The sequence below is a fragment of the Haliaeetus albicilla genome, chromosome 24 (genome assembly GCF_947461875.1).
Source record: "Haliaeetus albicilla chromosome 24, bHalAlb1.1, whole genome shotgun sequence".
Taxonomy (NCBI): Eukaryota; Metazoa; Chordata; class Aves; order Accipitriformes; family Accipitridae; genus Haliaeetus; species Haliaeetus albicilla.
In genome coordinates, this window is record NC_091506.1 from 19,315,097 (window position 1) to 19,328,654 (window position 13,558).

A 13,558-nucleotide genomic window follows, 5' to 3' on the forward strand; every position below is an offset into this window, starting at 1 on the left:
GGAATCACACATGGAGGAAAACAGACAGCCCTTAAACCCAAATGTTGGTACCTAATTCCATCCTCTTGTATATCTTTTAGTACCTTAATAACTGGCTTGATTGGTACACAAGCCAATTCTGCTTCATATATACATCCAGAAGTCTCCACAGCTGAGTCTCTTTATGTTCCACATTGTTCTGTGTGCTGTACAACTATTTAGCTTTTCATACAATTAGTTCTGTCCCTGCGCATAGCCTCTTCAGTTAATCTGACAGCTTTCCTAACTAGTCCCAAGTTTTGGGTCTGTGGGCCAGAAGATGAGACAGAAAGCAAATCCTAAATACACCAATATTACCATGGAGCTACGTATGCTACTGTGCACAGTGTTCACCCCAGTGTGGGCAGGCTATGGTGGACAGAGCTGCAGGTGAGGTGATGAACCCCTAGTTTGTCCAGGAATTCAGCTGATTAAAGGATAATATGGCAAATGGACAAGTTGGAATTTGTCTTTCTGCACTCTGGATGCCCAGGATCTGCTAGCCTGGAAGCTCCTGCCTTCCTGACTTCTCCACCAAGCCTTCCTGAAGAAGTCTGAGTTTCCATGCTGTAGAACACTAAACCTTGACCTCCACAGAGCTTGTCCCTCCCAAGTTCTTCCCATTTACTTCAGTCTTTGAAAGAGTAGGGGAATTCACTGCATACATATTACCAACAGGTACTGAGGATACCCTCTAGAGTTTTCTGTGGAAAATGCAAATGATGGGGGGGGCGGGGGGGGGGAAAGACAATCACACTAGATTTCATGTAAATAGTTTAATTATATTTCAATGCTTAAAACACAGAAACACTTGAATTAAATTACATCATAATGCTTCTGCTAAATTGTACATATACTTCCAAGAACTGTGAAAGGAGGTGCTATTGAACTAAAAGAATACTCCAGTACAAGCCCAGCAAATACCCGTAATATTCTTTTAGTCTTATTACCTGTACTTCTTTAATCTAAGGGCAGTCATCACAGGACAAAGCCTACCATTACAGGAAGAATGGTTAAAGAGAATTCCTCTGTAGGTGTGTTTGTTAGACAAGATATATCTCAGTATTAACGTGGAACAAGGTGCATGTTTTAGCACCTGAGCTGCACTGCTTGGCAGCTGCCTGTGCAGCACATGGAATTGGGTAAAGAGCACAAAGTAGGCCGTTGGTTTGAGGAAACAGCTCAGCTTACACTTGCCTTTTATTGACTTTAAACCAACAAATGAAGTTCCAATCCTAAGAGTTCTAGGGGAAATGTTACGATTTAGGACAGCCATGCACCCCTGCTGCCGCTTGCATCCCTGTCCTGCTGCAGAGCGTGGGAGTGTGACAGGTAGCGATGCACCAGCTGCTGAAGGGAGAAGTCTGATGTCTGTGGCTGGCTGCCCTCAGTGCTTGGAGGAGATGGTAAGTGTGCGTGTGTGTGTGGTGATTTATTGGCTTCTCAGCTGGTCACACAGGCATAACCTCTGGGAAGACCCACAGATAGTGTCCAAATTCTAAGGAGTATTTGTACCCACGTACCTTCCTTCCAACAGTATCCCTGGAGTGCAAACACCAGCAGCAACCAGCAGCCTGGGAGTGCCTCCTACCAGATCTCCTGGGTATGGAGGAGGGACCGTTTTCCACAGGTGATGACACTCCTAGCCCTAATACAGTCCCAGAACTCCCTGGTTTTAAAAAGAGAGATACTGAAAAATTAAAGCAGCTTAGCCCTGTAAAACTGCCATGAAGGAAGCTGTGCCAGTGAAGGAGGGAGGGCTGGTAAGCAACTGTGCACTGCAGCGGTCAGTAGCACATGCCCAGGAAAGAGTCTGTATTTAATAAACAGAGGAAAAAAACAAAATCACAGTGAGGAAGAAAAAAAAACATTTGGGAGAACAAAAACTAACTGGCAGGTCCAAACTTGTAACAAAGCACTTAATACCTGAATTGCCATTCAGTGAAAGATCACCTTGCATAAAGCCTACCTTTAGATCTGTATTCAAATTTTTGCCTGCCCTGATTCCCTTTTGACTGGTGCTGTGGATGGGATATGATGACTAACAAATGCACGTACTGCAGAAAAAAATCAGGAGGTGATCAGTGCGTGGCTGGGTACTGATGCTTGCATTGCAGGCTCTGCTGCTGGCCTCAGCTGCCGTGCTGGCCTGCAGCACTCAGGGCTGGTGGCCATCAAAAGGCTCTGTGGAGGACAGCCCCCATGCCACGCTGCAGCATGCCAAGGTGGCCAGAGACCCCTTCAAGCTCTCTCCCTCCTGCAGCCCTGAAGGACACACGGGCAGAGGGATGCTTCAGGGTTACAGGGAAACTCCTGGCTTACCTGTCTAGTCCCACCTTCTGCATTAGCAGGTAACATGAGCAGAGGCTAACACAAAGCTCCGTGTTTCCTTCAGCAGGAAGAAGAGAAGGCTCTGACTGCAGATCCTGGCAGGTAAGGCAGTACGAACCAGCTGTTCAGTCACCTCTGGGGGCAGACATGGGGCTGTTGTAATATTGAGCCAATACATGTTTTTCCTTATTTAAAAGCAAATATTTCAAGGCTTGATCTTTTTTTCTAGATAACACTCTGCACTGTAGAAACTTCCCTGAGCCAAAGCAGGAGGGTGACGCATGGTACCGGAACCCCAGTTCTGCTGGACTCCTCTCTGAGGCCCAAGCACCATTATCCCTAGCTCAGCGGCAGGGAGTCACATAGCCAGAGATTGACACCCCCTGCCTCTAGCTGTGTGAATTCCCCTCTGTCTGTACAGCAGCCCTAATTTGAGATATTCAGCCACTTCCTCAGTTAAGATGTAATCAGCCAAATGGTCACGATTTCACTTTTTAAAGCCAGTGAATTCCCCATGCTTCAACATTACCCCGGGCACACATCTATCAGCAGCCCACATGCCACAAGGGGGATAAGCCCATAGTATGTGTTCTCCTTGGCATGCCCGAGATTACTGCTCAGCTAGAGGAGTCAGCTCTCCTTGCTCAAAGGGGCTTTGCCACCAGTCCCCCCTCCAGGATCTGCCAAAGTCTGTGGTCACTGTAGGGAGAGGCTCATTCATCGCTCTCCTTGGGGTCTGGTGGCACAAAGCCAATGGGGAAGCTCTCTGAAACATGCATCTCTCCTCCTTCCCTGACCCAGAGAGCATGCACATGTGCTCTGACAAGTTAATCTACAACAAAGCAGGCACTGTTCCTAAGCACGCAGCTTGGTAGATGGTATCACTCAGCACCAGCCCAGAAACTGGAGCTCAGGACCTTTTAGTGGTAACAGACGCACCAAAAAATCACCACTGCCATCACAAAGGGTTTGCTTCCCAAAGTGACGAGAGTTCCCAGTGCTTGTGCCCATTTGTAACACAAACCAACGGGGTGACCAGCTGGGCTCAGTGGATCGGCCATGCTTGCGGGAAGTCACTGGTTTGTTGGCTTCATCCTCCCCAGTCTCAGCATGATCCCAGAGCAGGGGCAGGTATTGTTCATGCATTGATGGCATTGGCAACGTCTGTGAACACAAGACGGCTGGGTCTCTGGAGGGCTCCTTGACTTGTCAGCAGGATCTGCATTGAAGCAGTGAAAGATGAGACCCAGCAAGTCTGCCTTTGCTCAGGTGTGTGTGCTTGGGCACAGACTGCACAGTATTGTAACTAGACTCCACTCCTCACTAAGGGGAGGCTGGCTGACTAACCTGGCATTAACAAGGCTGTGACAGAAAAAATACAACAGGCCAGAGAGCAAGTCAGCACATCCGTGCCAGTTTAAAATCCCCACATCATTGGATTACTGGGTCTTACTATTTATATATACAAGGCAGCATAAAAAGACTTGAAACATCAAGAAGGCCTGGAAACATGCCATAGACTGAACTTTGGCTGTTGTTTTAGACTCTCCCTCTCTTATGTTAAGGCTTTAAACTTGCATGCTTACCAAGCAGAGGTATCTGTGTATTAGCAAGCTCTGGAGAGATCTGAGGTATCCTGCTGGCCAGTCCCTATATAGGAAGGATCTACTTTTACTGTGCTAAGTTTAACTCTGGCCTTGTCATTTCCCCACTTTATTACCTGAAGGGAAGTCCTCTATGTGCACTAATAGAGGGATCTGATGTTTTCCCAGCATGTACTATGCAGAGGCAAAGATGCTTTGCTTTTATACAACAGTATTTCTTGCGTTCCCAAACCAGTGTATGAAGTATGTTGATTATCTTTCATATTCCAACACACACATCTCCTTTGTGTTCTTTAGCAGGTTGGGAAGCATGGCTCAGTGTAAATATTTTATAATTACAGTTGTATTTATTATCTCCTCTTTCCCTTTCTGCCCACATCAAGCTTGCTACAGATTATCTGAAGGTGTAAAGTAGGTGGAAACTGAGAATTCTTTGGGAGAACTCCTGCTCCTGGAACTGGAAAAGCAAGGGAAGACACGGGCAACACAGAGCAGCTGGAGAGTAATTCAAGAAAGGAGAGATGCCTACTCTAAGGGGAGGCTGCATCACTGGCTAAAAGACATACCTGTTCCAACCATCCCTGGCGGCTCTGTCTTTCAGAAAGGCTTTTGGTGTGGTGGTGGTGACAAAGGAAACAGAAAACACTGTGAAACTGGCTGCAAATGATGGTGAGAAGCCCTTCTTCCCTATTTCTCCTACCTCTTGGTACACTAGGGAAGGAGATAGCCTCTTGTCAAAGACCCATCTGGACTATTAACCAAAAGCAACTGGCCAAGCTATCAAGCTCTTTCCTAACTCATAAATGTAGTAAGTCAATGGTCTCTGAGGACCTTATCATTTCTCAGCATGCTGCATGCCTCTGAACACTCAGAGTGGTCAAAGCAAAGCTTTCTTCCCCTCTCCCCAAATTCAAATGGAGAACTCGCCTCCCTTTTCTCTTTCTGAGCTGTGCCTGCTCTGTGCTCAGCAAGGTTGGCCTGGAGGTGCTGACAAGACCAGATGTGCGATGCCACAACAATGTGCAGGCTTTCTGCCCGTGTTCTTCAGGGCTTGCAGCACAGTTAACTGTTATGATTACAGGCTTTCCCTCAGCAAGACCTTGTTCCACACTTGCATCCTTAGGCAATGCAAGGATACCTTAAAATTGGGTAGAAATTATTTGCTTTTCAGGGCCAGGGAAAAGGAGCCTCAGTGCTTTGCTGGCATTGAAGCCCCGTCTCACAGAGAATGGCATTCATCCTGCTGCTCCCTTGTGGTGCCCTGGGTGGTAAACTGTAGTAAACTCACCCTTAATTACTGAAGTTGCCCTTTCCTCTCTCCTAGTTGAGTAGAGCCAGCACTGTACCTCCACAGGCTCTTTGTCCTAGCTGCCTGACTCTTCAGTCCATCCTAAGCACTCAAAAATGCTCAAGCCCCCTATCGCCAGGGCTGGCAGCGATGGGGGAAATTCTTCTGAGGTCTTACATGGTTTCCTTACCCTACAACCCTACAAAAACTCTTTGACTCTGTAACAAAATCAGTGCAGGTACCGGTGGTTTTAATAACAGTCTCGCTGGCCCCTGCTGCCTACCTTGCTCTGCGATGCCTGGGAAGATGCTGCATCTCGCCCATGTTCCAGCAGCTCCTGCTCCAGCTCATCCTGTTCCTCAGTGGGATCAAAGTTGTACATGGGCATGAGTTGGTGCCGTAGCTTCTCCAGCCTGCCCATGGGAGGGAAGGGAAAGGGTTAGTTGAGAAGGACAGATGCTCAGGCTGCCTTCCCCACCCCACTGCTGAATCCTTCTGCAGGCTGTTTCTCCTGCTGCACAGGGATTCTGCTCTTGTTGCTCTTGCTAGATAAGGGTCATGTCCTGTCCTGCAGGGATGAGGATAAGAACCTAGTACACACAGCTGGCAGGAGTGGAAAATACTTAAGAGTGCAGTTACAGGGATTAATTGCCATCACTAATCTATGTTGGCAGGCATTACGCACAGAGGAATCGGACAGGGATTTAAGTTCCTGCAGACCTTAAAAGATCAAGCTTTATGTGGTGGGACAAAAGAGATGGTGAAACATGCTGGCTAGGCACTTTTCCCCTGTCCCTCTGCCCACAACAGCCAGTCCTGCGATGTCACGCTATGTCTGCCAGCAGAAGTCCACTTTTAGCTCTAGTAGCCTAAAAGTAGTACTTTAAGGGTTGAAGTACATAAAAATAAATAGAAAATAATAAACAATAAATAGAAAATAGGAAAGAGAGAGATTCTCACAGGATGCTGATGCCTGTGGACAGACTGTTCTTACGCTTGTATTGTTGCTCTAAGTGACAGAGCTATGACATATTACCCCAAGGGGTCTCCCTAAGGCACATACTGGGTACCTCAGAGATGGAGGATGGATGGGTGGGCATCCATCAGAAAACACTGAGCCTTGCCTTAGGCTGTAGCTGAGTTTTGGGGGGTGGGAGAGGGAAACACACAAGCAGTTACTGGCAGTGTCACCACAAATATCTGTTCTGGCAAGTGTTAGGATGACGCATTCACCCCCTGCTTCTATATGGGTTTGCCAACACAACCATTATCTCCAGCAGCACAATGTTCACAGGCCAAGCATTAGCTGCTCCTGTAGCAGTACCCAGATCTGGGCTTCAGGGTCTGGCTTGGAAATTTTACAGTGGGCAGCAACACTTTTTGAAAGTCCATGGCCAGGCCAGGCCTGCCACAAGAAGTCAGGCAGGGAGGGGGCACCACATCTAATGGATCTTCACCAGTGTCTCTGCTGTCAGAGATGGAAGAATCAAGATGTGTGTCTCCCTGCATGCTGCTCTCCTCTCTACTTTCAGCCAGAAGCTTAACAAGGAAATTAAGACACGTAAGTCTTGGGCTAGAAAGCTGTATCTCTGCACTACGCTGCTGCCAGTTGCTGTGACTGCAGCTAAAGAGGCCGTCAGCCTTGCAAAGCCAGCGTCATTGGCCCAGGCTGTTGAAAAACATAGGGATCTGGGAATGGCTGAAATGTGAGATCCACGCCTCTCATGACAGAGTTCCCAGCTTCTTTATACACTCATAACACTTTCCTCTGTTTTAGTGCATCTCATAGACAAAGCACGAAGAGTTTGCAGGATCCCTAACCTCCTCCTGCTCAACCATGTTTTCATTTCCAAAGCTGCGGAGGAGTCTTTGAAGCTCTGGTGTTAGAAGGTGGGCCAGTACCAGGAGTGCAGCATCCCTACCCCTGCCTCATTCACACGCAGCTGATTCCCCATAGGCTTGTTCTCAGGCAGCCATCCCTTACATTCTCCCCATGTCCCTGTCTCCTTCCAAGCTCTCTCTGGATTTTGAAGCACTGAGTTCCCTTCAGCCAACAACAGATGTTACTTACCTCTTCCTCTTCCTGATATACAGAACCTGAAGGAGAAAGAAAACCGTCATTACTACAGTCCCAGTAGGATGGGAAACAGCCGAGAAGAGAAATTTTGGGCACAGGGCACACAGAAAGGAGGTGTAGCAAGTCTGGTGTCAATGCGCACCAAAGCAGGGGGAAGGGAGAAGTGACAACCGAAAATGAAATTTCATATGTATCAGTGTAAGCTTGGCAGCATATCATGTCTGACACTAAGTGCTCGAGTGGCCTGTTATTAGGTGTGTTAGTAGTAGTAAGAGTATTAGGTGTATTACTATTAGGTGTAGCTCAGCACATTTCTGGTGGCTGCAGGACATACGTTGCAATTTAAGAGTGGATGAAAAACCTTCCCTTTGTGGTTTTCATCTGTAGATTTCCTAAAGCATAGAAGTGCTGTTACCCCCTCCCCAGTAAAAAGGGAAGAAGCAAAGAGGGCATGCTCTGTGACTTGCCTCGTGTCAGCCTGTAAGAGTGGCTGCGCTGGGAAGAAAGTGAGGCTTGTGGCCTCCAGAGCCTTGTTCTGAGAACTACGAACGCTGGATGTTGCTCTTGGGAACTTACGACCGTTTCCAGGATAATGTTTCCAGGTTCTCCTAGGGGCTTTTGGAAAAACTCCTCCTTGGGCCTGCAATGAAATTTTGCAGTAGTCCCTTTCTGTAGGCTCCTCTGATGGTTGTATTAGTGAAGCTCTTCCTCATATGAGGAATGGGAGCTTGCTGCTACCTTCTGTTCTCTGTTGGCAGGTAAACGATCTGGTTATATATAAAAAGAACTGCAGCACTTGCATTGCCCGTGTCAGGCCCAGAACTATAGTTTCTGAAAGCTTCTGCCTACAGCATTAATGGCAAGGTTAGTTACACAGCAAATCCTCAAGGACTTTGGTGATACCCAGCAAGTAGAACCTTGGAAATGCAGTCCAGAATGAGTCCAGCTAAAATGGATTCAGGCCGCTTTAATTCAAAAAGGCATGTCCACAGGGGAGATTAATGTGGTTTCAACAGTCTGGTTTAAAAGTTAATTTGGATGAACTTTCTTGCAGCGCCTGTGTTGACAAGGTTTAAATCAATGTAGCTGTTCCAGTTAGCAAGTCAGAACAGAATCTGCTTTGTGTTCTTTTAACTGAACTTCCTATTGCTGTTAAAAATAAATACTGATACTACATATGGCCTTCTCTAAGCCTGCTGAGCATCCCATTCAGACTAGACCTCAGGGAGACTGCAGAAATATTGGAGCACTGGATAAAGGCCTTAAAAAGAAAGGGATCTGAGGAACTATCAGTTCCCAGCAGTTCTGGGTGAGCTTTAGTAGAAGGCAAATAAATTATTCAACCCAAATCAGTCCTAGAGCCCCTTTGCCACCCTCCACCCTCAACAGACAGAGAAATATTTAGCAGGGGCCTCTTACCATAGCTACAGCCAACCCAATCACAGTAATGATCCCAAAGGACAGCAGCATTGTGCTCATGCCGGGTCCAGTGTTGGCCACATCTGGGATTTTGGTGCTGTTGAAACTGGTAGTCTCAGGACTTATGGTAGCTGTTTCTGGTACAGTCACATCCAGAGTTGTCCCTGGGTCTGGCTTGGCCGTGGTGGTGGTGCTGTGATACAAGTCATGCACAGAGGGTGAGCTGTAACTCATCCTGCCAGCTCTTGGTAGCTCCTTTTATCAAGCCGTTGTCCTCACCCATCAGCTACAGAAGCGGAGAGCTGCCCTTCGTATCAAAGACCCTCATGTGAGACCTGTCCTGTAGGATCATTGCTGACTGTTTTTCTTCATAGGAACCACACTGTTTTCTGCCTACGAAAGAATGAGAACAAATGAACAGTGCAGAGCTCTTAGAGACAGGCATCAACTTTTCCAAAGTTTCCTAATTCACTAGTACAATTTTTGAGAGCAGCTCACAGGTGCCCTCAAAATAGCAAAAAGATTTTTCAGGGGTACTGAGGGCCCCTAAAGTCATGCCTAATTGACTTCCAGTCCGTGATACGCTCTCCCCTCACTGCTTCAGCTCTGCCTCCTTGCAGGCACTTGGCAGATCTATGTGAGGACAACCTCAGGACCCCTGTCTTTGGTCTGCTCCAGGCTGAGCCAGGTGGCCTCTATCCGCCTTGGGAGATGATACAGCATTTTCCTGCTTCTGTCTCTCGCTTTTAATTTTTGGAAAGTTACATGGATCCCCTTAAGTTTATCAGTGGGAACACATTCAATAAAATGGCACTCAGCTGTGAGACATCCACATCTCGGGATCCTTTATATTGAACCCAAAGTAGGACTTCCCTGTTGTGGTAGTCACTGGTGACTGGTAAATCACTGTAGTATCCATCACCCCACTGTCCCTCATCCCATGTGCTCTGGAAAGGCAGCTTCCTTAAAGCAGTGGCACCAGTTGCACCAGTCCCCCATCTGCTACTAAAGACAGTATTTCTCAAGTCCCACATGAAAGCACCCACACGAGCTTAGTCATGCACTGCTAATTATCAATATTAATTTTAAAATGAGTCCAATTTTGGATTGGAGTTGTGAAATCTGACAGACCTATTCATGCTGAAAACATGAAAGACTTTAATTGCTTCATGCTTCTATGTGCAAATGATCAGGAGTTGCAAAACACCATGGGACGATCCTATGGGAAGTATTTGCAGAGCTTTGTTTATAAAAGCACTGTATGTAACATTAGTTCAGCAATTGCTTCCGTGAAAATGCAGCTACCTCTGGACCAGAGCAGTGCTGACCCCGAGAGCTAGTGCAGCAGTCCTCTGATAATTTCTCTCCAGTTTAGCAGACATTACATCTCTGGACTGGAATGCAGCCGGGACATAGGGGTTAATGAGTTCTGAATAGAAAAAGATGTGCCTGCAAAGAGAAATGAGCCATTGTTCTGCTCCACTCTGTTCTATTCTAGGCAAGGTTATTGCGCAGTTCCCATTACTGTGACGCCTTACTGCTGTCCATAGCTGCATTAAGCAGTGTGATTAACATCCATCACCAACAACTGAAGCAGAGAAATCACACCAGGCAAACAGCACTAGGCCGCCCTGTGGTCAGCCAGCAGCCCCAGGAGCCACCTTGACTTGCACAGCACTTGCCCTCCATCTCCCTGAGCAGGTAAATCTCTCACCACGCACGCGGGATCTGTCTCACAGCTCCCTGTGAACTTTGTGAAGCAGGAGTTGCTGGGGGATTTCAAAGTGCCTGGGAGACTGTGGGCGCTGTCAAACTCCCATGAGTTTCTAGAGGAATGTGAAGATAACAGTTCTGGCCTGATCCCACCTAACATCGTGCTGAGACATGAGTTCATTGCAGCTGAAAGGGACCATGTCCTTCACTGACCACTAAACCACGCATGCCAAGTTTAAACCATGTGGCACCTGGATCTCCCCAGCCATTACTGACCACAGTGGAGCTCATGTGTAGTGGACACTTGGGCACAAAGATGGCAAATTTGAAATCTCAGTGCCGCAGCAGCAGCAGCAGCTGCAGCCCAGCAGGGAAAGGGAAGGAATTGCTGAGCAGGTATTGGGCAGACCAAGCAGCTCCTCAGAGAGAACCATTGATTTGTGCTATTCAGGGAAACTCTCCATGACGATAATTCACATTTTAAAAAAAGCCACCACCAAGGAAACAAAAAGTGGAAAAAGAGCCTAAGTGAAAGGAGTGAAACAGGCCCAAGGGCTTTGCAAAGTATGGCTCTAGATCTCGAACAGCTCCTGAATTTTGGAAACAAAATGGCTTAGGCCTTCATCTCAATGCAGTGTCAGTTTTGGAAAACCACTGGAACTTGGATGTTGAAGCTGATACCCAGCCTTTGGGTAAGAAAGACCCCTTTTGCATGGACCACACACTGTGCTGCTGTGCATCGCTCCTCTGAATAAAGTTAGGCTAGGATAAAATTAGCCAGCTGAAATTCTGGTCAAGTGGGAACAGTGGCTCTTGTTCATGCTCTTGGGGTCCTGTCCATGCTGAAGGATTCCCAAGTCCAGAGACCTAGCTCTAAAAGTAGTCCTGTATGAAAGGTTTCTGACACAGCTTAGACAACTAGTTCCAGGTCCAGATAAGGGCATTTCTGTTCCCAAGCCCCTTCTGGTCCAGGTTGCAGAGGGCCAAATGGGGAGGCTGAGTGCAAGTATGGCCCAGGGCCCACGGCTTACAACGGTAGAGCTGGGGGTGGATGATCTTTCCCACCACCCTCCTTTCCCAGTTGTCATCCTGGTGCTGGAATTTGATCTGCAGGCTGGGCACACTCCAAGTCTCTGATGGCCGCTCTATGGCCAGGGACAGCTACAACCTATCTCTGGCAGGTTTCAGCGTAGTCCATGCACAAATAGAACAGAAGAGGAGCCAGATCCTCAGCTGCTGCGAGCTGGCATTCTTCCATTGCCTGCACCAACAGAGCTTCTCCCACAGCCAGAACCGCTCTGTGCTGGGCTCTGCTGGGTCTGGGAATAGGGAGAACACGTTTGTTTCTCTCCTAAGCCAGCGTTTCCAAACTGGTCTCTAATAGGCACTGCGGTGGCCAACACCTCTGACATGCAGAACATCGTGTTGGGCACTAGCTCGAGGCTGCTGGCTTTCCTGAGTCTTGGTTTTAATCTCTCTGTGCTGCAGTTTCCTCCCGGGTACGACAGGAATAGAGGTTTCTGTCACAGGGATGAAGATGGGTCACGGGATCTCTGGATGAAGAAGGCAAATAATAACTAGTATATTTTTCTGCATCACTTCACCACGATGAAGCGTCTCTAGTTAATTCACCGATGCAAGCAGCACGGGGTTGCTGTCGGCTACGGGATGCGGCTTCCCAGTGCGCGAACTTGTGGCTTCCTCTCCCCCTGCTCCAGGGCTGACCAGGCTCCGGGGCAGCCCCCAGGGTAGCGGGGAAGCCCCACCCGCGCGTGTCCCCCTCCCGCTGCCAGAGAGGTGCCGCGGCCCCATCCCGCTCTGCCTACAGGCGCGGGGGCACTCCGCGCCGATACAAAACTGAAACACACGCAACGGCCCTGACCCCTAACCCACGGCTGGCTGGGGGGGCCGTCCCCGCGGGAAGCCGCTCCTTCCCCGTCCCGGGGAGAAGTTTCCAGACGGAGAACGGCTCACGCGGCCCTTCCCGCTCCGAAACGCTACCCGGGCGGTGACGGAGCAGCCCCGGGCGTCGCAGCCGGCTCCCCCGCCCCGCGCCTCGCCGCAGCGCTGCCCTGCGCTCCGCTCCCGCCGCCCCGGCCACCGGCAGCGCTCCGCCTCGCCCGGCCGGGGCTGGGCGGGCCTGCCCGGGACAGGGGGACGGTGTCGGGCAGAGCGCTGGGCGCCGCCGCTCGCCCTTCCCCGCCGCCGAGAGCCCGCGGCGGCCCCAGCCTGCGCGCACGGGCCGGCGCGGCCGGACGCCCCCCGCGGCCCGGCCCGGCCCGGCCCGGCCCAGCCCGCCGCCGCGCCACCCCCCCGCCGGGGCGGCCCGCTAGCCCGCCGGCGCCCCCGGCCCGCCGAGGCCGGCACTTACTCAGCGCTCCCCGCTGAGGCGTCCGGTCGCCCCGGAGCGCCGCTGAGCGGTGGGGCCGCCGGGGGGGGGGGCCGGGGCCGGGGCCGGGGCCGGGGGGCCGGGGGCGCGCCCTCGGCCGCGGGCCCGCGCTGCCCGCCGGGGGCGGGCCGGGCCGTTCGGCTCCGTGCGCGCCGCCGCACGGCCGGCGGCCCCGCCCTGCCTCTCGGCGCCGCAGGCGATTGGCCGGCACCCGCAGGGCTCGGCTCGAGGTTGGCCAGCGCGCCTGTCACTCAGGCGCGTGGCGGCGGCGGCGGGCCGGCGACGCTCGGTGAGCGGCGGGAGCGTCTCGGCCGTGCGGCGGTTCTCCTCACACCCCTTCTCCAAACCACCACCCCCCATCGTCAGGCTGCGGGGCGGGAGGCGGCCGCCCACGGCCCCGGTCCCCGCGGGAGTCGGCTGCGCCTCCAGCCCCGCCAGTGGCGGCCGCCCTGAGGTGAGGCGTCTCTGTGCGGGCGCGCTGCCTCGCCTCTGAGGGGCCGCCGGGGCCCGCCGCCGCCCAGGTAAAGGGTCCCCGGGCCGGGCGGGCCTGGCGTTGGTCAGGGCATGGCGTGTGCAGGGACAGCCGGACGGAAAGCCGGGCTCCCGTCGCGACCGTGTTCTGTGGGGCCCGTTTACCAGCGGCGAGCCGCCCGGTCGCTGAAATGAGGCGGGGGGGGCAGCTCCCTGGCTGGCAAACGGGGACTTGTACGCCCTCCCCC

At 51.1% G+C, this 13,558-nt stretch overlaps 2 protein-coding genes across 11 annotated transcripts in view; one reads left to right on the top strand and one right to left on the bottom strand.

Moving 5' to 3' along the window:
* Window positions 1-779: 779 nt before the first annotated feature.
* Window positions 780-12,984, bottom strand: C24H3orf18 (chromosome 24 C3orf18 homolog). The gene is given in 7 exon segments (XM_069769584.1): window positions 780-3,513; window positions 5,525-5,654; window positions 7,313-7,338; window positions 8,738-8,977; window positions 8,979-9,130; window positions 11,482-12,003; window positions 12,822-12,984. Coding segments are annotated over 5 exon segments (717 nt in total). The 5' UTR covers window positions 9,021-9,130; window positions 11,482-12,003; window positions 12,822-12,984; the 3' UTR covers window positions 780-3,234.
* Window positions 12,985-13,074: 90 nt separating this feature from the next.
* Window positions 13,075-13,558, top strand: part of HEMK1 (HemK methyltransferase family member 1) — a 33,950-nt gene continuing 33,466 nt past the window's right edge. For 6 of the 10 annotated variants that reach the window (XR_011321976.1, XM_069769572.1, XM_069769571.1 and 3 more), the window contains exon 1: window positions 13,137-13,360. The gene's annotated coding sequence lies outside the window, so the exon portion shown is untranslated. The other 4 variants (XM_069769574.1, XM_069769575.1, XM_069769581.1 and 1 more) reach the window with 2 other exon arrangements.